At 37.3% G+C, this 22,946-nt stretch overlaps 1 protein-coding gene across 1 annotated transcript; it reads left to right on the forward strand.

Annotated features, from left to right (window-relative positions):
* Nucleotides 1-927: 927 nt before the first annotated feature.
* LOC149226264 (protein S40-1-like) lies at nt 928-1,968 on the forward strand. The gene has a single exon (XM_089375252.1). It carries the CDS (start codon nt 1,283-1,285, stop codon nt 1,844-1,846), a length of 564 nt encoding a protein of 187 aa, XP_089231378.1. The 5' UTR covers nt 928-1,282; the 3' UTR covers nt 1,847-1,968.
* The last annotated feature ends 20,978 nt before the right edge of the window (nt 1,969-22,946 follow it).

Consider the following 22,946-nt stretch of genomic DNA (forward strand, 5'->3'; position numbering starts at 1 on the left):
GAAAACCAGATGCAATCTCACGTAACACATCCCACGCTTTTCATAAATCAGACATCATCAATACCGAGAATGCGCTGTCAAACCTCAACATTCTCCAATTGCATGATTCTGGGTAACCATGTATCTAGAAAGCCTCAACTTTCTTGAGTACTATTCCTAAGGTTTCTTGAATACTATTCCTAATAAGGTCCAAAAAAATTTAGAAGCCCCATGTTTTTTGAAAACTCAACAGCTTTCACTATCGAGCTGAATCAGCTGCCCCTAATTACGTGCCATTAAAGTTGGTTCATTTTCTGCAATGCAATACGTGCTTGCAAATAAATTAGTATCACGTCAATGGAGGTGTCGTGCAATTTCATTTTATTCACACAGGAATGGAACAAAGTCCAACCTATTCGTTCACTTTAAACACGCAAGTTCCAAAATTTTAGACCTATTGCTCCATAGATGCTCGGAATCCCAGCAACTATTCCAGTTGAACGTGAATGTGAGTCATCACCATTGACCTCTGGAACCGAAATCGCAGAAAGAGACGCACTGTACGGGGATAACTGGACATAATTGCAGATAAAGCAATCACATCAACCCACCAAAAGTGAAGAACGCCCCCCAACAAATCTCTTGTTATCCTCAACTTCATCCTTATCATCTTTGAATAGAGTGAATTTTTTTGGATGTTTGTTTAGGTAGAAATAGAAGTTTCTATACTTTGAGTGGATAAAGGCTTGGAAAATAATTGGAAATAATTGGAAACATCGTTTTTTCGGATAAAATATTTGTAAATCTAGCGCAGATTGAGTAAAATCGATGAAACTAAGATGAGATAAAAAATCTATTCCATCAAATTTTTGTTTGAAAAAATTACTATTTCTACGAAGTTAGGTTAACCTATCCGCTTTTGCTGAGATGGATGCAATCGATTCCCGGAATATGAAGCATCTGGTGAAGTTATTAGTGGTAGTTTGAGGGAGCAACCACTAATCATGAACTATAAATATCTCCGAGCTTCAGGCTCTCGTACATGGCTGTGTTTCTTCTCTATTGCAGATATAGATTTCTGGAAGTTGTCAAGAATAACAAGAACAGAAAAAACTTGATGTTTATGAGGATTTTGATCAGGGTGCTTTAGAATTTTTATCAGGGTGCTTGAGGATTTTTATCAGGATTTTGATCATTTCGAATTGGCACAATGTAGGTCGTGTCATATAGATGTTTAAAAGTGGGATCTTGAAGAAAAATATTAAAAGAAAGATCTTGGGTGCGCCTGGATAGAAGTAATTTTATGTTTGGCAGTTTCATATTGAAGAAGCACTATCATATTTACATGCTGTTTAGTGAGGCAATGGAAGAGTTTAGTGAAGAGGATATATGGGGTGGTTTTAATGATGCCGAAACCAAGGAGCTTGGCTTAGGGGAAAACCGCTATAGCGTCGTTGCAGTATGCAGATCGAGGGGATCAAAGCTGGAAGGGAATAGTAATACTAGCAAGAGATCAGTGAGAATTCCTAGGAGGGAGCCTTGCCATGAAGAGAATAGTAAAAGGATATTGAGGTATCGGTCTACACCTGTGAATATCCCCGACTGTTCTCAAATGGTATGGAAAGAAAGGAAGAATGAGATCAATGGTTGGAGAAGAAGTCATGAGAGAGTTGATGATTATGGAAATGAAGACGGTGATGGTAGGGATTTTGAATGGATCCCACCTCATGAGCTCGTTGCCAGGCAGCTTGCCCAGAGCGAAATACCTGAAATGTCAGTGTATGAAGGCATTGGAAGAACACTCAAAGGCAGAGATCTCAGCCAGGTTCGAACTGCTGTCTTGACGAGGACTGGTTTTATCGAATGAAATTCATTCTGAGAGAGAACAAGGTCTATGTATTCCGAATTCCAAAACATAGATCTAAATTCCTGGTTCATGGATTTGTTATGGATCACTTTGCAATTCAAATCAATAAATGTTTTATTTTACTTGGTGCTTTCTAACAGTTCCACGCATCGAAAATTTTGCCACTGGCTCTATCTTCATGTTGTCGAAAACATAGCAGAGAATGTAAATATTAATTTGTTCTTTTATCCTCTATACAAGGTGTCAAGAGTAATGGATCACTTGGCAATTGAAATCAATGAAAGTTTCATTTTCACATGGTGCGTTGTCAAAGGTCCACTCACGATCTGAAAATCTAATTTCATTAGCTCTCTGTTCTGGAAAAGATAGCAGAGTTTGTACCAACTATTCTTTCTTTTATAAGTATAATACGGCTTGCACTAAAACTGTCACACGGTAAGAAATTGAAGAAGCATCGCAAACATCGCATCTATTCAGTTATGGAAGTTATCGTTGAAGGTATGATTTATGAACCAAAATGTGAAGTATTTGGGGACATTGGGGGATATTTATATATTTATTAGATTTGAAATATTTGTTTTACTAATTAATTTTTTTATCTAAATTTATAATTAAATACGTTATATATATGGTATAGTTTTAAGTTTTTTTCATAAATTTTAATATTAATTAATAAGTTTGTCGAATTAAATTAATTTTAAATTTGATTTATAAATGAATTACTAATAATAATTTAACTTTAATTATAATTATTAATTTTTATTGATCGGAGAATCCACAGTTTCAACATCTTTATACCAACGTTTCAAATCCCAAGTGGGATCCATCATCAGGGTTGAAGAATGATGATACAAGAAGAGCAGAAAACTTTTAATAAATACTAATGAGGAGGAATAATAATAGAGAACATAGAGTCGGCTTGTGAATTTTTAATTTTATTTTATATATTTTTATTTTATTTTATATATTTATATATTTATATATTTTATTTATATTTTATTCTTATTAATTATTATAAATAATTAATTTTTATAATAAATATTTAATTAATATTAATAATATTGTTGTTATACATGTAAATCATTATAAATAATTAATATGTTTACAATAAATTAATTATTAAACCTAATGATCATAATCATAATTTTTGTTATTCATATTAGTTACTAATTCCTTAAACAAAAATGATATTAATAATTAAAATATTAATTAATCAAATTAAATTAGAATGAAACTACATTCATAGAAATCAATTATTATAAATAATTAATTAATATTGTATAATAAATAATTAATTATTATTAAATATTATTAATAATTAAATATAATAATAATTAATTAATTAATTAATTAATAAACTAATTAATATATTAATATAATTATTATAAAAAATTTTAATTTATATTAGAAATTTTTTTTAGGTGATTAGGCTTAGGGTTGACTAATATAATAATTAATTAATTAATATGTTTAAGTCATATTAACTAATTAATATAACAAACAAATTAATAATTATTATTAATGATTAATAATTAATTTTATAGTTATAATAATTCATAATAATGACCAATTGTTATTGATTAATTGTCCCATAAAATGATGATTAAAATATAATTATTAATTGATTAATTAATATATTGATTAGGAATTAATAAAATTATAATTATTAAATAGATTAAATTATAGGAGATTAGAATCTAAAGATGACAAAAATAATGATGATTAACTAAATAATATTTAATCATATTAATTACTTAATAAATTAATACAAATTAATAATTAATATTTATGGCTAACTAATATTCAAAAAATTATTTAATATAATAGCTAATAAAATAATATAAGACTAATCAAATGTTAAATAATAATTTATTAATAATTAATTAATAATTAGAATAAATGATAATACATAAATATTTTAATAATTAATTAATTAGTATAATAATAAATATGTTAAATAATATAATAATTATAAATTTATTAAGTAAATTAATTAAATTTTAATTTTAATTTTAATTTTATTTTATATATTTGAATAATATTAGTAATTATAAATGGTTAATATCTATGGTTAATTAATATAATAAAATATATTCATTAAATTATTAAAGAAGACTTAATGATGAAATTAGAATAGGAGAAGGAGGGGGGACAACATACCTGCATTACCTGCATTACCTGGGGATGGGTTGGCGACTTCTGATTTCTTTTATCACGGGGAGCCAGCTTCTGCTAATTTCCAAACCATTGTCTCTGTTCAGATTCTCAGGATGCTTAATAATCTCAAGAGCTTCTCTGATCTTTCGTCTTTGATGATGCTCCTCTCTTGCGATAATGGATGCGTTTTCTAGGCAAATATGGTGATTAGTCTTCAAGGAGTGTTCCGCCAATGCTGAGGTACGAGATCTTCCATTTCTGATATCAGCGCCATGTTCTTTGAGCCTTGTCTGGAGGGACCGACCAGTTTCACCTATGTAGCTTTTTCCACAAGAACAGTCTATTTTATAGACTCCTTTCAGTTGAAGGTTGTCAATATCATCTTTAACGGACTTCAAACTATGTCTGATGGTACCCGGGGCTGAGAAGTGAGTGATAATGTTTTTCTTTCTTAGGACTTTAGCGATCTTGTCAGTAACACCATGGATATAAGGTAGAAAAATCTTACCCTGAGGCTGGTCTTAAATCAGTTGACAATTTTTTTATTTTGTTTTTAAGGAACATCGCAAAACTATGAAAACTAAATTTACTAGTAAAATGTGTTTTTTTGGAACTAAAAATACTATAAAATCTCTATTTTGACTCATTAGTGTGTCTCAAGTTCTCATTTTAAAGTTCCCATCTTATCCAAAAGTCTAAAATATTTGGTAAGAATAGCTTTATTTACCTAAGGATTACCTAATGCCCCAAATATTATTAACCAAAACTATCTCCACTTAAAAATGTTTCACATTCATCCTAACAGTAACCAATATCCACCATATTTTAGAACACCATCAATTTTTGGCAATCCAAAAATATATGAGGAAAAACAATTGAAATACCAAGAAATGAAAACTAGATCACTAAAATGATTATTGTAACCAATTTGGATACAACTATAGAATCATAGAATATATCTACTCTTTTGCAATATACACGTATTCTATTATATCATAATAAATGAAAATTGGACCACTAAAATGATTATGGTAGCGAATCTAGACACAGCATTAGAATCATAGAATGTATTTACTTTTTTGCAATATGCACATATTTTACTATAGCATAATAACATATATAAATTTGATGTAGAGGATATTTTAAATCAAACAAGTATTTAATGGAATAGAAAAACTTTGTACTAAGAATGAACCATATTAATTGGTTGGAAATGTCAATTAAATCTTAAGAATGTGATTAATCCAAAAAACATTTATCTACATTATGAATCATAAAAATCTCAAATCTAACATTGTAATAACTAATAAAATACTAGTTTATATCTATTAACTACATCAAAATTTTATTAATTTATGAATGGAAAGAATAAAGAAACATTACATACTTCAAGAAAAATCGTCATAGACCAATGTCTAATATTATTAATTTAGTTGTTTAAAAAAAACTATTAAAATATATAATATACATATTTGGTTGAAATGAAAAACGTCGTCTTACCCAATATAATATTGATTTTTATATAACCACCATGAAACAAGTTATTATGAGTAGAATGAATAAGCTATGAAATAATTTGATATTCAAAACACTATGTCTTTAACATATTCTTAATATTTGAACGTAGTAAAATAATGATTCAAAATCTTAATATATGTATTACTAATGTAAATTTGAATAAAGTTTTAATAAAATCAATCAAATACTTAATTAAATGTAAATATCATATTATAAAAAATAAAATAATATTTCACACATATTAATTATTTGGCAACATGACATTATTAGGGGTTTAAATAAATAAAAAAAAAATATATATATATATATATATATATAATTGATTTTAAAATAAATAATTTTGAATAGAAGAAAATGTTTAAAAGTAATTACAAATTTTATTTGGAAAGCAAAAAAATTGGTTAGTTTAAAAATATGTTTTTACGAACAATATAAAATTAAAAAAACATAGATTTCAATAAATTAACAATAATATTATTAATATTGATGAGCCTCATAAATGTGTAATTATATGGGCTCACTTTACCTCCTAACCTAGTCAAGTCAACCATTCTCTTAGCTTATTCTATGATTTTCTGATTATATTTATGCTTATAGAGTGAGTTGAGTTAGTTATGATGCCATGTGGTCTAATATGTGTTTAATGCAGATTATTATTGAATATTGAGGTGAAAGTCAAGGATCCAGTGGACAAATGGCATCAATAACTCGAACTGGACAAAGGAGAAGACTTATAGGAGGGAATCCCCCTCATTTATTACTCCTCACTTCAAATTCCCCTTCATTGAGTTCGGAGTACAAGCATCCAAGTCATGCACTAGAAGGCAGCCGGGCAAGTGGAGGATGACTGATAATTATCTTTTTTGGGAGCCAAGCCTCCCTGATTTTAATGAAGCTATTGGTAGCTTCATTTGTATAAGTAGAGAGGCCTAGGGCCTCACTAGGGTCAGATTTTTATTGGATTTTTGTTCTACTTTTGCTTATGTAAACTCTACTCAACTTCGAGCTTATTATTTTGACAGTTTCATGTAATCTTGTTATTGTTTTGGAAATAAAGATGGAATCATTTTTGAGTTAACACTGAGTTACCTCAGAGGGCTGAAGCTCTTCGGTTAGGGCCCAATCTAAGTAGCCAAGTGTTGTTGGGAAAAGTATCCAATACGGAATGACCCTATCCCACTCTAAGGGTGATAGTACCTCAGCAACAATCGAAGCAAATCTATCTAAGATTTCTTCTTTATGAAAGTAAAATAGGAGAGAAAGAGATCCACTAACCGATGTCTTTCGCTAATGGTTGATCCAATCTTCTCTCCTTGCTGCTTGCTCCGAGCTCTTTGCTCTTTCGTTGGCCCAGCTACACCAAGATCCTGCAAAATGGCAAGAGAGGGAAACTACAAGAAGCATACATTCATAATTGATTCAAGGATTAGAATAAATCAAATACACAAGTATGACAATACATCATTGAGACACATGCATATAGAAGAACCTCAAATGCTTTATTAATGGAAGAAGTAAAGTTCAGGAAGTGATACAACCATAAGAGGCCCAATCCAGCATCACCTTCCCAGCGGAAAGAAATCTCCTCTTCACCTCCTTCAAAGCAAATCACCCAATAGCTCTAAACTCAAACCAACAGCACTTCCTTACATTCACAAGATTCCCGCCTCCCTAGACCTCATGAGAGAGCTCTATATATAGGAGTTTTGGAGAAAGGATGAGTGAGCTTGAGAGCTGACTAGTGTCCTCTCTCACTTCAGTTATTCTTCAGTTCTTGAGTCCACTTGGAGGTTCTTGCTTCCACTTGGAGATCTAGACCCTCTTACTCATCACCAGTCGAATTCCTTGATCCAAGTGTCATTTTGGAAGCTTCCTGGGCGCTGACACCTTGAGGAATGACTGTGCCACTTGTCCAAGTACGCTTAGCGCAGGTGGCCTTCTTTGCAGTTGACATTCAGCGCAGGTACAGAGTGGAGCACTTGACATTTAGCGCAGATGCCCAGTGGAGCAGTTGACATGATCCAGAATTTGCTTGTTTTTGAGTGTTTTCAGGTGGAGAACTGTTATTCAGTGCTGTGGTTTGCTGACCTTGTTCCTCTAGGGGTAGGAACAACATGTTTAGGGACTTTGGATCCCTTAGATTATGGACATTTCATGCTTCATGCTGTAAGGCACAAAAATGTCTATAACAGTTGCCCCCTAAAGTATGAGGTCGTTTATCAGGTGAAATGCTTTATCAGGAGGATCCGAAGTTCATTCAATCGCTGAGAGATGACCTGTAATAAAATACAATACAATACATTATTTTTCATTCTGCTTTCATGATCTAGCTGAGGCGGGCATTCCCATGCTCAGCTTTATAAATTCATTTTGGTACATAGAATAGACGATCGTCTGATGGTAGACTGATAATTCTCTGCTGAAATTATCATCCTTTGAGTAGGATGATCATCTGCTGCAATGATGTACATGTCAAATGTCTTTATATTTCCTGAATATATATCGCAGCCCGGATGGATGAAACTAGATCCGGGGTCTTCAAACTCGTTCGATCTTCACTCTAAGTACAAGTCGACCCATGTGAGAATTGCGCTGAAGTCGAACATGGAAAGACATCACTTGATTACCGGTCAATGATGTAAACCATTAACAAGCGCGAGAGGAATCACCGATAATGATGATGACCCTCAAGGTACTGCAGTACAATTCACGTGGTGTGAATAAAGGACTTGGCGTCGAACACCACGTAAAATCTTTCGGTCGAAGGTCATTGATGTATACCTGTCGCCGGAAGTGAGAAACTTGCCATTGAGACATGCAAGCTTCAAAGTACTGGGGGTTTTGTTCCTAGATCAACTCCTTGGATAATGAGCTGAAGTCGACAAGAAGCGATCCGTCAAAGGAGAGCCTTAATGAATCCCACATCAGTGACACGGAACAGAGCTAATGATTTTAGTGGAGGTGAAAACAATCTGTGACATATGATTCAGGGAGGCGGTCATGGATGGATGAAGGATAATGTATGACAGTGGATGGGACACGGTTGACTCTTTCTGAACAACATCTCTTGAACATATAACGACACTGATGCGATGGATCGGTAGCATTACCCCAAATGGATGGTTTGGCGAGACCATGGTGATGAGACCGGTAAATGAAACAACCCAACCCAATGTGGTACGGAGAAAAAGTGTCATGTTCAAGAGTGACTTGCTACCATTAAAGCTTTGAGGTTCTCCCAATTTTTCCCCAGTCATTTCTGACCAGTACCTCTTTATTTTTGTCAAGCTTGAGGAGGATAACATATGCTTGTTCTATAACCTGCCCTTCGGGCAAGCCCATCGCTATGTTTTAACGAGCCTAGCGATAGGGAAACTCGTTCTCGTCTAAAAGACAAGTTTGTCGCTATTTAATCATTTTAACGAGTCTAACGACAAGGAAAACTTGGTCCTTTTCATTTTTAGAGAGTCTGAAAAGGTACAGAAAGTTAACTCCAAAATTCCTTTTTCGTCATCTAATCCCTTAAGTCTGAAAAAGTGTAAAACAATACAGAAGGGATGAGTTTTCGATAACTTTAACGAGCCGAATAAAACAAGCGCACGAACTTTTTGTGCAATAATCCCTCAGGTCCAAAAAGATTAAAATCTAGAGGAGGGATAGCTCTTCCGGTCACTTTAACGAGCTGGAAGGCCAAAACTCGGCAAACTTTTCATATTTTACGAGTCAGATGAAAAGAGCTTAAGGAAGACTCGTCTTTTAAGGAACGAGTGATAAACAGGGATAGCAACTGATTCCAGGTACAGGTTGGAATTTTCCAATCACGGCAGTGTCACAAGGATGGCTAGGTGAAATCACTCTTCGCAACTGTTCCTCAAAATGGGTAAACAATCATATGGAGGTGAACGATCGGCCAAATGACGGTGGAGGTGGCAGGTGCAAACACGACCAAGGCTTTTTATGGCTGATAAATTTACGATCACAGAGGTTATTTACCGGAAATAGGTTCATTTTTTATTTAAAAATGAGCTTAAACTCTGGGGGAAACATTGCTCACTGCTTTTATTTATTTTTTAACGAGCATGAAGACCGCGTTAAAACTGCTCGGATCTTGCGTTTATTTTTTAACGAGCATGAACTTTATGCTAAAATTGCTCGATATACCAGTCATAAGATAAGAAATGTCTCCTGTGAGATCTCTATTTTTTAAGGAGTTTCATCTTCACTAAGCTTTACTCCATATCATTTCTTTATGCAAGTTCGGAAACGATTAATCCAAAAAAAAAGATAAATAACCGCTCTTTGCTTGCATTCCAAAAGGTTTGCATGCCCCCAGGTATAAAATACAATTTCAAGGCTGCCCCTCCTCCTTCCCACCTCTGTTTTTCTTTGGGTGTTCACAGCTACTTGTCATCTTGCCAGTCTAATGTTAACGATACTTGTCTTCTCGTTATTTTTAACGGGTCTTACGCGATACTTGTCTTCTCGTCAGCCCAAATTTTAACAGATCTTTTGCAAGATCGCAAGAGAACAGCTACTTGCGACAAGAGAAGAACACTACTCAAAGACAAAACATTTGTGTTATTGAGGGAGGCTTGCCTCTTTCTGGTTACCCAAAGATTGTTTCGTTAACTTCTTCAAACAAAAACATTTCCTCGGCACTGTCTACCGAAATAGACAAGGGTGAATGACTCTTGTCAAACACGTAACTTTGACAAAAGAATCCTATTCCAGAACAACCCCTCTTCCTCTACAGACAGGGTATGGACTAGTCATATTCTCTCGCGGAAATTCTATCTTATACCCAAAGTTTTCTCTGCCCTAAGCAGACCAGGATGCATGCCCCCTGGGTTCCAGTCCCATCTTTCCGAATCATTCGCACTCATCGGGAAGGAGGACTGGGGGTGGAGACATTTCTTGATTGAATAAACCATTCAGGGTTGGTATGTGACTATTTGCAATGCGTGATCCCGGAAATGAAAGTTGGTCTACGAGCTTGACTATTCTTCCTTCGTGTGGAAAACACATTACTCTAAAGAGTGAGGAGACTATTGCTCCCATGCAATATATATAGTCTCGTCCAAGGAGTAGGTTATAATCCAAGGGTCCTTGAACGACCATCACGTTCATTTGAACGGTCTTCCCTTTCAATGTAACAGGCACATTGGGGAGGATCCCTAATGGTCGACTGGTTCCTTTATCGAAACCCGAGAGATTCCTTATCTCAGGCAAAAGCGCCGGGGAACCCAGTGCTTTCCAAGCAATAGAGGAAAGGATACTCACAGATGCCCCTTCATCAATGATAGTGCCAGCCATTACCATTCTGTATATTTGGACTATGATTTTGAATGGTATATTGGCTGGCAACTGGGGTCTGCCTAGTTGATTCCAATCAAAGGATACAACCAGGTTGCTTGGTGGTGGGACCGAATATACGGCCGGATATGACCCTGACAATGTTCCTTCCTGCGATAAAGGAATGGGCGCATTGCCCTGATGCTCATCAGAGTCTGTGTTGATGAAAAGAATCTGGATGGTGTCATCCTTATTCTCTTCAGTGAGGGTGTCATTTGAAGATGAGTCTTCAGTGACGGTGTCATTTGAAGATGAAACTTCTGAAGGGAGAACCGGGTCAACTGCCGTTTCGACCTTTGGACTTTCGTCCGGTCTGGATTCAGTAGGTTCATTTTCAGTGACTGACGCTTCAGCCGACCACTTGAGCGGGCCAGCTGTATTCTCAACCAACGAAGGACTTGGCACGAGTTTTTTGTATCCAGGAGGAAGTCTCAACAGCGAAACCGGATGATCTTCCAAAACTCTCTTCGCTTCGTCTAAGAAGGAACAACGGTGGATGGCGTGATCGCCTTCACACAGTCTGCAGGGGGATCTTACTCCCCCTCTCTGTCTTGAACCTTCAATTTCGCTGGTTGACGGTAAGCATTCAACATGGCTATCAGAGGTTGATGCTCCTGAATTGTGCAAACGAGGGTACCAGTCCCTTAGTATCCGGGGAACACAGGGACAATCTCTATGGAAGTGGTTTCCTCTACATATGACACATGGCGATTTAGGCCCGGTCTGTGCTGTGTGTGGATTTTTGTCAGATGTCTTTTGCTTGCCCCCAGTCACCTTAGGCTCCTTCTTCTTCTTCTCTCTCTTCTTCTTCTCCTTCTTCTCCATGGGAGCTTGGCTTTTGCCGGCTCTACCTTGCGAAGACGAGGGATTGGAGGAAGAGTTATAGGAAGTAGAAGGCTGGTGGGCAGCTCTAGACTGATCTAACTGTTGACTCGACTGTTCAGGAACCATGGTGTTCTGAACTACATTGGTTGAGAATAGCCAAATTGGCAGGCCAATTGTCAGTCCTGGAAGCGACAATGTGGCCATGTGGGGCGCACCAACTTCTCCCCAAGAGGAGAAAGGACTAGGATTTCCATCATGGGGAATTCCTTGGTTGGGGCGTTCCATGTTCTCAACCTACAGATCAACGCAGGAATAGGAGGTGATTATGTTCCGTTTAAAATAAATTTTATAACGACGCTTTAGACACAACTTGCTTTTTCACTTTTTAAGAGTCGAGAAAAAGCTAAAGATGACTCTAGTCTCCTTCGATGTTTTAACGAGCCTGAAGTGACAAATGCTCGGATGGACTTTTTCAGTTATAGAGTTTGAAAAAGGCCAAAAGAAATTGCTCTGGAGATCTAGGCAGAGGGTGTGCCAAACCTTTCGCAAAACCACAGAATACGTTTTACGGTACGGGTGGTCGATCTTCATGAATGCTGTGTTCACTGCATTGCGATCAGTAGGGCGGCCGACACGGCTTCCTATGGATAAAGGCTTTGTTCCTATAGGGGTCTCCCAATATATACGCGACGGTACGTGGGAGCACAAGTCCGTATTGATACTTATCGCTTCACCGTGGAGGAATCACCCAACCACTCAACGCTAAGATATCACGTTTAATGACGCCGGAACACATCTCTAGCTTAGACCTCTATGTGTTTGCGTTATGTTTCAAAGCGTTGTTATGTAAATTTAATTCATTTTAAGTTGATCTTGTTTAGCAGTTTGCCTTTATGGATCACCACGAGATGTATAATACAACTTCCTAAATGCAGTCTAAGATGATAAGCAAGCTTTTCAATCTTTCAACTTTGAAAATCTTAACTACTGAGGGAAAAGAAAGACATCATCTTTTCACACAGATCATAGAGCACACACTAATGCACTTTTCCCTAAATCATCATACAAATTGTCAAAATGCACATGCACAATGCAGGTATTTCTTTTCTCTTTCTTAATGTTGATGTATTACAAAAAGAAAGCTGTTGTATAATTTTGAATTCAATTTCAAGTGCAAGCAAACAAGCTTTGTCCAAAATCAAAAGACACCTTAAGATTTACTTGTTTCAACACTAGAAATACATAAATTCAAACCATATGACAAAAGCAAAAGCCCAATCAGCTATGAACAGCAAACAAACTTACTCTTAAGATCAATACGACACTTATCACAGGTCTAGATCTAAGAGGCCACAGCAAGACTAGTTCACTTTTCGTTATGGGAAACTGCAAATGATATAAGAAATACAAAGAACAAATACAGTTTCTTTATACAACCGAGGCGGAATAGTGGCAAGGAAAGATGGTTTCAGATAGGTACATTGACTGATAACAGGCTGCAAAAACAAGGATGAAAACAGGGCAATAAACAGCAGGGAACCCCAGTTGCACAAGGCAAAACTGGTTCAGTGCAGGTAGTACACTGTCAGTTTGACATTCAGCGCAGGTAGCCCCTTCGGGACCTGCGATGAAATGTAGACTGCCTTCACAGTGCCTGCAATGAAAAGAGAAACTCTCGTTTCTCTTGGTTTCCGGGTCACAGATTGCTCAAAAATTCATATTTTTTGGCCAAATCAAAAGCTATCAATCAAGTACACACTAAAGGGTAATTAGGAGGATGAAAAGCTATCACTAAGAGCTGTTCAGAGTCCTTGTGGATCAGCTCTTCAAATCATAAACATGCCCAGAAACTGAGCTAGAGTAGCTGCCCTCTACTTTGCATTTGAAAGATCCAAATGCAGTTCGATTCGGTACTCCCTGTGTTTATGAAATGAATAGCAAAAACACAAACAACCAACAAGATACGATCCCCAGTGGAGTCGCCAATTTGTTGTTGGGAAAAGTATCCAATACGGAATGACCCTATCCCACTCTAAGGGTGATAGTACCTCAGCAACAATCGAAGCAAAGCTATCTAAGATTTCTTCTTTATGAAAGTAAAATAGGAGAGAAAGAGATCCACTAACCGATGTCTTTCGCTAATGGTTGATCCAATCTTATCTCCTTGCTTCTTGCTCCCAGCTCTTTGCTCTTTCGCTGGCCCAGCTACACCAAGATCCTGCAAAATGGCAAGAGAGGGAAACTACAAGAAGCATACTTTCATAATTGATTCAAGGATTAGAATAAATCAAATACACAAGTATGACAATACATCATTGAGACACATGCATATAGAAGAACCTCAAATGCTTTATTAATGGAAGAAGTAAAGTTCAGGAAGTGATACAACCATAAGAGGCCCAATCCAGCATCACCTTCCCAGCAGAAAGAAATCTCCTCTTCACCTCCTTCAAAGCAAATCACCCAATAGCTCTAAACTCAAACCAACAGCACTTCCTTACATTCACAAGATTCCCGCCTCCCTAGACCTCATGAGAGAGCTCTATATATAGGAGTTTTGGAGAAAGGATGAGTCAGCTTGAGAGCTGACTAGTGTCCTCTCTCACTTCAGTTATTCTTCAGTTCTTGAGTCCACTTGGAGGTTCTTGCTTCCACTTGGAGATCTAGACCCTCTTACTCATCACCAGTCAAATTCCTTGATCCAAGTGTCATTTTGGAAGCTTCCTGGGCGCTGACACCTTGAGGAATGACTGTGCCACTTGTCCAAGTACGCTCAGCGCAGGTGGCCTTCTTTGCAGTTGACATTCAGCGCAGGTACAGAGTGGACAACTTGACATTCAGCGCAGATGCTCAGTGGAGCAGTTGACATGATCCAGAATTTGCTTGTTTTTGAGTGTTTTCAGGTGGAGAACTGTTATTCAGTGTTGTGGTTTGCTGACCTTGTTCCTCTAGGGGTAGGAACAACATGTTTAGGGACTTTGGATCCCTTAGATTATGGACATTTCATGCTTCATGCTGTAAGGCAAAAAAATGTCTATAACACCAAGAACCTCTTTACTTGTATTTGTATGTTTTATTTCAGTTGTAGATTAGATTGATGTTAAATCTATTTCTTTTATGGTTAAGAATAGGTTGCTTTTGATGATTCAGTAGTTTGCTTCCATCTGTGCTCTCTATAGCAAGTTAAGCAGCGATAAAGAAAAGATTCAAAAGGCTAGCAACAATGCCTTGGCCTCTCTTCCTCCCTTTGGGACCATGGTCTGAGGCAAAGACCCTCTTGCTGCCCCAAAAACATAGATTTTCCTCATTCCTAGGACTTCTAATGTTTGCAGTCTTTTTAGTTGGTTAATAGCCTAGCTTGCTTTGCTTCAGAACTTCTTCATTTTCTCACTTCTTTATTTACCATAGTCTTCTTCCATGCTTTCCTTTCTTGCAACAATTATCAACATTTACTTCCATAGATCACAATTTAGATTAGTTTGATGCAAAACTCTGTTTTTCTAGATGCACTTGTTTCATTGCTTGGTTAATCTCACTAGTTGACTGTCAGTTGTTCATGTAGTAGATATATTATAGCAGTAGGCTAGCCTATCAGCCATCCCATCCTCCATCTAATCCATGCCCTACAGGTCGCCCAAGTCTCCCCTCAATTCCGCCTTAGTTTCCTGCATTTTCCATAGAATGCCTTCCTCTCTCCCTGAGCAAATGCAATCATCTTTCTCTCTCCTAATGATTATTGGTAGACCCTAGGTGCCCTAACACTTCATTCCAACCCTCATCCACCTTTTCCACCCACTCTCACACCCTCAAAATAGCCAAAACTACTCTCGGCCTCCTCCTGTAGGCCTCATGTAGAACGTTGTTTTTCCTCTTGTAGATTTCCTGTGTCCTCCTGTAGATTTTCCTGTAGGGTTTCTTTTGAAGGCCGAGTGTGGGAAAAGCCTCTAGAAGGCCACTTGAGACCCCCTAGGACCCATCCACGCCATCCTACATCCTCTCAAGTCCCAAAACCACTCTTCAACACCACCTATTCACTGCCACATTCACAAACAATAAATCACATACATGTCAAATTCACATAAAAATATAGAAAAATCCAAAAAGATGTTTTTTGCTCATTTACTTCCAGAAATAGCTTAGTTAGATGTTGTTTACTTCTTTATAGATGGAATTCTTTTCATGGTTTTCATAGTTCTTTTTGCAAAAGTAGGATTAGTTGGTTAAGTAGGATTTACTTGGTTTGCTTTACATTTCAGTCTTTCCCATTTCTGCAATTAGAGCAGTATCTGTAGAGTAGTCTTTCTTTCCTTTCATCACATATAGAGCTTCTTTAGGAATGCATAGAAGTTGGCTTGATCTCCTAGTAGTCTTGCGCTGGCTGACCAAGTGACAACCTGTAGTAAGAACTAGTAGCATATAGAACTGTTACTTCCAAGTTTGTTACGAACTACCAGGTTGATAAGAGTAAAGAAGGCATCCCAGGAGTTGCAGCATTATTGCTGCAATACTGGCGCTCACCATCTTTTTGGCGCCATTGCCAAGGAAGCATCAGAGTATTCTGTGATTACTGCTTTCTTCTATTTTCTTCTTGCAACATTCTGCTAATAGTTTATTTCAGCAAAAGCAAACTAGTCCTTTATTTTCCTTCATTTCTACGTTTCCTTGCTTTCCTTTTCAATTTTGCAAATTTCATTTAAGCAAGAGTAGACTAGTCAGTCCTCTCCTTCAAGTTCTGCATTTCCTTGCTTTCCTCTTCAGTTCTGCAAATTTCGTTTTAGCAACTTCACTTCAGCTAGTTGCAATTTGTTTTGTTCAATCAATTTCATTTTTGCAGGTACTATTAGTGTGGGGAAAAAGAAGCAAAAACCAACCAAAAAGATTTTCTTTCATGACTTGTAGAAATAGAGATAACTCAGGAAAATTTTTGCCCAACACCCCCACTGCTTCACACAGCCAACCTTTTATCTTCTTCAGTGGCTGCGATCAAGAAGAACCCTTAGGTGAACAACCAGATATATTTGAAGAACATATAGGGGAAGAAGAAGAAGAAAACATTCTTTTAGAGCCAATGGCTGAACACATAAATACTAGGGGGAATGGAGAAGAAATAGAGGGTACATTTCCCATTCGTGAGACCAATGGGGACACCAAAATGAAGAATATAAGCCCTTCCGCCCTACCTCATTTCCATGCTCTGACTACAGAAGATACTGACAATTTTTTGTTTGAGTTTGTTGTTATCTGTCGAACCTATGACTACACAGAAGATGAGCAAATGTTGAAATTTCTCCCTTCTACTCTTAAGGATGTAGGATTGCGCTGGTTCATGGGATTACCTAGAAATAGTATCACAACTTGGTCTTAGATGCAGCAAGCCTTTAACAACAAGTATCGAGACTATTGTAGGTCAAAAGATACTAAAGAAGAAATTTTTCGAATGACCATAAGAAGTGATGAGTCCCTAGAGGACTATGAAGAGAGGTTACAACTCAGTTACAAAAGGGCTGGGTGTACAGTTGACCCTGAGTCTCTGAAGCTAGTCCTACTCAGGGGAATTCGGGAAGATCTTTTAGACACCCTCCATCTACTAGCCGGGGAGACATCTACCAACTATCCTATGAGGACATAAAGACTATTCTTAGAAACCATCCTAGAGTAGCCAAAAATAAAGGTGGGGGGGTCGACCCATAACCAGTACCTCTTCCTCTAGCTCATCCATTAAAGGAGAAATTGGAAACATGCTGGAAGAGCTCAAGAGTGAGATGCTGCAGACTCTTGCAATGCAAATGGACACCTTGCATATCAGAAGGAAACAAGAGGAAGCAGAGAGGGCTTTGGGCATTTTTTGCCCTAGGTGCACCAGGAGGCATCCTAGGAATGAATGCCCATTGAACTCTATAGAAGTTTGTTAAGTCTGTGAAGAAAATCATTCTATGGACAAGTGCCCTTCCTTACCCTAACTTAAAGCTATATATCAAGGGGTTGAGGGAATCATTGAACAACTCTATTACATAAACTAAAGGAGGGCACATGGACCTAGACCATATCAGCAGGGGATGTAAGGGACATCTCAGGCATACTACAACCCCAATCAAGTCACTTCCATACCTTCTTGGGCCCCCCGTGCTCATCCTTCCTATTCCACACCTCCTCCTTAGTCCTTCACATCTCCATATCATGCCCAACTAGCCACCCATTCATTTCAATCCTATGCTCAGCCGCAGCCTCAGTGGAATGCATCTCATTAGGGGTGGAGGCCCCAATACAACTCTCCTCCTGCTCTTTTGCATGCACCACCTCCCCAACCACAACTGTTACCTCCTGCTTCACCAAAGCAACCTCAAATGCTTGCCCAGCGAAATCCGAACCCGAACAACAGACATGCTCAGAAAGTGTATAGTGGGGAACCATCATGCCCAATTTACGTTTTGGAGATTCAGGAAATTAACTTGTGATCTGGAAAAGTTCTCCTAGATAGCCAACCTCCACCTAGGGAGGTTGAGGAAGATAAAGAGGAAAGTGAACCTAAAGCAATTCCACCCTTTCTTGAGAGACTATCTATGATAGTCCAGCCTACCCCAGAAGAAACTAAACTCCTAGGGGAATTGAAACACTTATGTGTGAAAACACCACTTCTCCAAGCCATAAAGGATGCGACTATCTACAATAGGTTGATCAAATACAAATGCTTTAGGCATCCAGGAAGGCACACAAGAGATGCCCCAACCATCAATGTCATAGGGCGACTGTCCGACTTGATGTTGGGGCAGGTAATCTGTCCAAAGTATCTGGACCCTGGAAGCCCAGTAGTTAATGTCCACATCAATGGCACCATGATCCCACACACTCTGATTAATCTGGGAGCTGCCATTAATGTGATGAAAAATGACACAATGCTCAAACTCAACCTCCAATGCTCCTTGAGGAAGACCACGACCGTGCTACAGTTAGCAAACCACTCCACTGTGACCCCTAAGGGGATTGTTGAAGATGTGATGGTCTCCATTGATTCTTGGGAGTACCTGTTGGGTCCCCATAATACTAGTGATTACCCCATTACTATTGTAGTTATACCCCTTATTAATATTGTTGTGCCCCTATTGCCCCCTTATTGTTATTACTGTGCCCCATAGAATCCCTCTGTTGTTATTTTTGTGGCTTTATATTATTATTGTTAGGTCGGCTGGATTATATTGTGACTCATTAGACTCCTATATATAGAAAGGAGGTTTTGTCATTTGAATCATCCAAGAATTGTTCATTTATGTAATGTAAAGGAGGTTTCCCCCTCGAAGAGGCTGAATTCTAAGGCGTTGATCTATCTTTTCTATCTTTTCTTGAGCTGGTTTCATAACATTTGGTATCAGAGCTTTGGATTCTAAGGTTTCGCTGCTCCAAACAGGTCATCGTGGAATTTTCTCTATAACTTTTTTTCTACGATGTTTTAGAAGTTGAAAAAAAACCCATTTTATAAGAAATCATGCTGAACCTTGGCTCCGAATTTTATAGCTTTTCATGCTATATTTGCGGAGATACGATCTGAGGAAGCTAGTCTTTTTGCAAACTCCTGAATTACATTCCAAACAGGTGACCTGGGGAAAATCATCATAACTTTCTTTCTGAGAATCGGATTGAAATTTCGCAAGAAGGTACAGAAAGAGGACGGATGGAAGCTTTCTTGTATATATTTTTTAGAGTCAAAGGTCGAAACAGTGACACGTGGCACTTCATATAATTTCGCTCTACGGAACTAGTCTACAATCAGGTCACTGCAGGAGATTGTGCATAACTCTTTCCTGGAGAATGAAATTTGGATCAGACTAGTGGCATTGGAAAGAGGACACAAAAGGATACTACAGGTCACAATTTCAGAATTGGATGATTCGAAATTATAGAGATACATCATATTCAATATCAGGCTTCTACAAAGTGAAAAAAGGTGTGTAGTTTTTTTTAAATTTTTGCGTAAGCTTGGTTTGAAGGAATTCAAAGGGCATAGTAAAGCATTATTATCGGTAATTGATGCCCCGAGGAAAGAAAATGCAAACACCTAGTAAGCAACTTGAAAGCTCTAGCATGACTTATGAAGAAGAGGAAGAAATGCAACATGATATAGCAAAATTACGAGACCAAGTGCAACAAGTGTCACTTGCACAAAAAGGAACAGAATCTAAGATGGATGGTTTAAAGAAAGGCGTAGAAGCTAAGATGGACGATTTGAAGATAGATTTGAAGACAGACATGGAAGAATTGAAGAAGTTGCTACAAGAAAGGGTCACTAATTGTGAAAGGGTAGTAAAGGAAACTCATGATGAGAACAAAAGAAATGTTAATCATGATTCCATAGACTCTAATGTTGGATCGAAGACCCACCATATTCCAAAAATTGATATGAGGAAGTTTGATGGCAAGGATCTTGCAACATGGATATTACAGATGGAGCAATTCTTCGATCTTAATAATGTGCAAAACACACAAAAGGTACGTATGGCAACTTTATATTTGGAAACAAATCAGTTTGTATGCTATCAATGGATTTGCTCTCGTAAACAATTTATCACTTGGGCAATTTTTACGGAAGAATTGGTAGCACATTATGAGTATACAAAAAGCAACACTTTTTTTAGCCAATTGATAAGTCTCAAACAAAAGGGTTCAATAATGGAGCACATTGAGGAGTTCCAAAAGTTGAACATAAGGGTAAAAGATATTCCAGAGGAGCATAAGATTGATGTGTTCATAGGGTATTTAGAGGATAATATCCAACATGATATTTTCCTTTGGGAACATGATTCATTAGAGAAAGCATTCAGGTTAGCAAGAAAAATGGAAAGAAAAATTATGGCAACCAGGAAGCATACCACTCACAACTATAAAGACGGAAGTGTTGTTGCCCCTAGTCTTCTACAACCTATAAGGTTGACACCACAACAATTGGAAGAAAAAAGAGCAAAAGGGCTTTGTTACAGTTGTGATAGAAAATACACTAAAGGTCATAAGTGTGCTGAGAAGAAATTATTCAACATAGATTGTGAAGAGGAAGAAGAAAAGGAGCAAGAAGGTCAAAAGAAGAGGATATACTCCAGGAACAAAGCCTAGATGAAGAACAAATAAATCTGACCATATCTTGTAATACATTGGCAAGAATTACTACTCTTCAAACCATCAAGATAGAAGGACAAATCAAGAAGAAAAAGGTAATAGTGTTGATTGATTCAGGAAGCACCCACAATTTTATTCATTGTAAGGTAGCAAAAGAATTGAATTGCTTCCTATATCCAGCACCAGAGTGTCAAGTGATGATTGCAAATGGAGGAACAATAAAGTGCTCTAGAAAGTGCCATAATATCAAGCTATCCATGGGAGAATATGTATTGACTAGCCTAATGCTTTCCATTCCAATGGGAGGTGCTGATGTTGTACTAGGAGTCCAATGGCTACAATCCTTGGGTACAATAGCTTTTAATTTTCAAGAACTTTTCATCAAATTTTCTATGGAAGGAAAGGAAGTTGAATTAAGGGGTATTACAGGGAAAGTAGGAAAGATAATCAACTCTAATGGTATGACAAAGCTTCTAAAAAAGGAGCAAAGAGATGTAATTGCACAATTATGTTCGCTAGATGTTTCCACATCGGAATCATCTATTTCTCCAGATCTCCAAAAAGTCCTGGAAAATCATTCCAAGGTATTTGAGACTCCCAAAGGTCTCCCACCTATGCGTGATCATGGTCATGTTATTCATCTGATTCCAGGAAGTGTTCCTCAAAGCATCAGGCTGTACATATATCCCTATGTCCAAAAGAGTGAAATTGAACGTATGGTTGCAGAAATGCTAGAGGCTGATATAATTCAGCCGAGTCAAAGTTCTTTCTCTACTCAAGTAGTATTGTTGCACAAGAAGGATTGATCATGGTGCATGTGTCCGGATTATATGGAGCTCAACGAGCTCACTATTAAAGATAAGTTCCCCATTCTTGTCATTGATGAATTACTGGATGAATTGCATGGATCAATTTACTTCACCAAGTTGGATCTTCATTCAGGATATCATCGAATTAGAATGAAGATTGAAGACATTCCAAAAACATCATTTAGAACTCATGAGGGTCATTATGAATTTTTGGTCATGCCTTTTGGCCTTACCAATGCACCTTCAACATTTCAAGGTTTGATGAATTCAATTTTCAAACCATTCCTTAGAAAATTTGTGTTAGTATTTTCTGATGATATACTAATCTACAACAAGTCTTTGAAGGATCATGTTGAACATGTTGACAGGGTGCTACAACTATTGGAGGAGAAACAATTATATGCAAAAAGATCCAAATGTTTCTTTGGAGTCCACGAGGTGGAATATCTAGGTCATATTGTATCTCATGAAGGAGTTAAGGTAGACCCTAGCAAAATTAAAGCCATTAAGGAATGGAAAATCCCCACATCCATAAAGCATCTGCGAGGATTTCTCGAGCTGACAGGGTATTATCACAAGTTTGTTAAGAATTATGGGAGAATAGCAGCACCTCTAACAACATTATTGAAGAAAGATGCATTTTCATGGACTCTGGAAGCAATAAAGGCCTTTGAACATCTTAAAGAGGCAATGTGCCAAGCACAGGTCTTAGCTACACCGGAATGCACAAAAACCCTTATTGTCAAATGTGATGCTTCAGGAAATGGAATTGGTGTTGTTCTAATGCAAGACGAAAGACCCATTGCTTTTGAAAGTTGTCCAATCAAGGGAAAGTTTTTAAGCAAAGCTATTTATGAGAAGGAAATGTTGGCAATACTCCATGCACTTAAGAAATGGCGACCCTACCTAATGGGAAGACACTTCAAGGTAAAAACGGATCATGATAGCCTCAAATACTTTTTAGAACAAACATTATCCCTTGAAGAGCAACAAAAGTGGGTCACAAAGATGTTGGGTTATGACTTTGAAATCATCTACAAAAAAGGGAAGAAAAATGTGGTGGCATATGCACTCTCAAGAAAGGATGAGGATGTGGAAGCATTATTGTGCGCCATTTCTATTATCCAACCAGATTGCATAAATGAAGCAAGCGAGGAGTGGAAGAATGACGAAGAAGTGTTGGCACTTATTTGAAAGTTACAACAAGATTCCAGTACGTCTAATACATTTAGCTGGAAAAATGATTCGTTATGGTACAAAGATTGCTTATACCTCTGTAAGAATTCCCAGCTAAAACAAAATATTCTTATGGAATTGCACACTTCTCCCTTAGGAGG

The sequence above is a fragment of the Pinus tabuliformis genome, chromosome J (assembly GCF_031772625.1).
Source record: "Pinus tabuliformis cultivar Carrire ecotype Pingquan chromosome J, CPIR1, whole genome shotgun sequence".
In the NCBI taxonomy this organism is placed as follows: Eukaryota; Viridiplantae; Streptophyta; class Pinopsida; order Pinales; family Pinaceae; genus Pinus; species Pinus tabuliformis.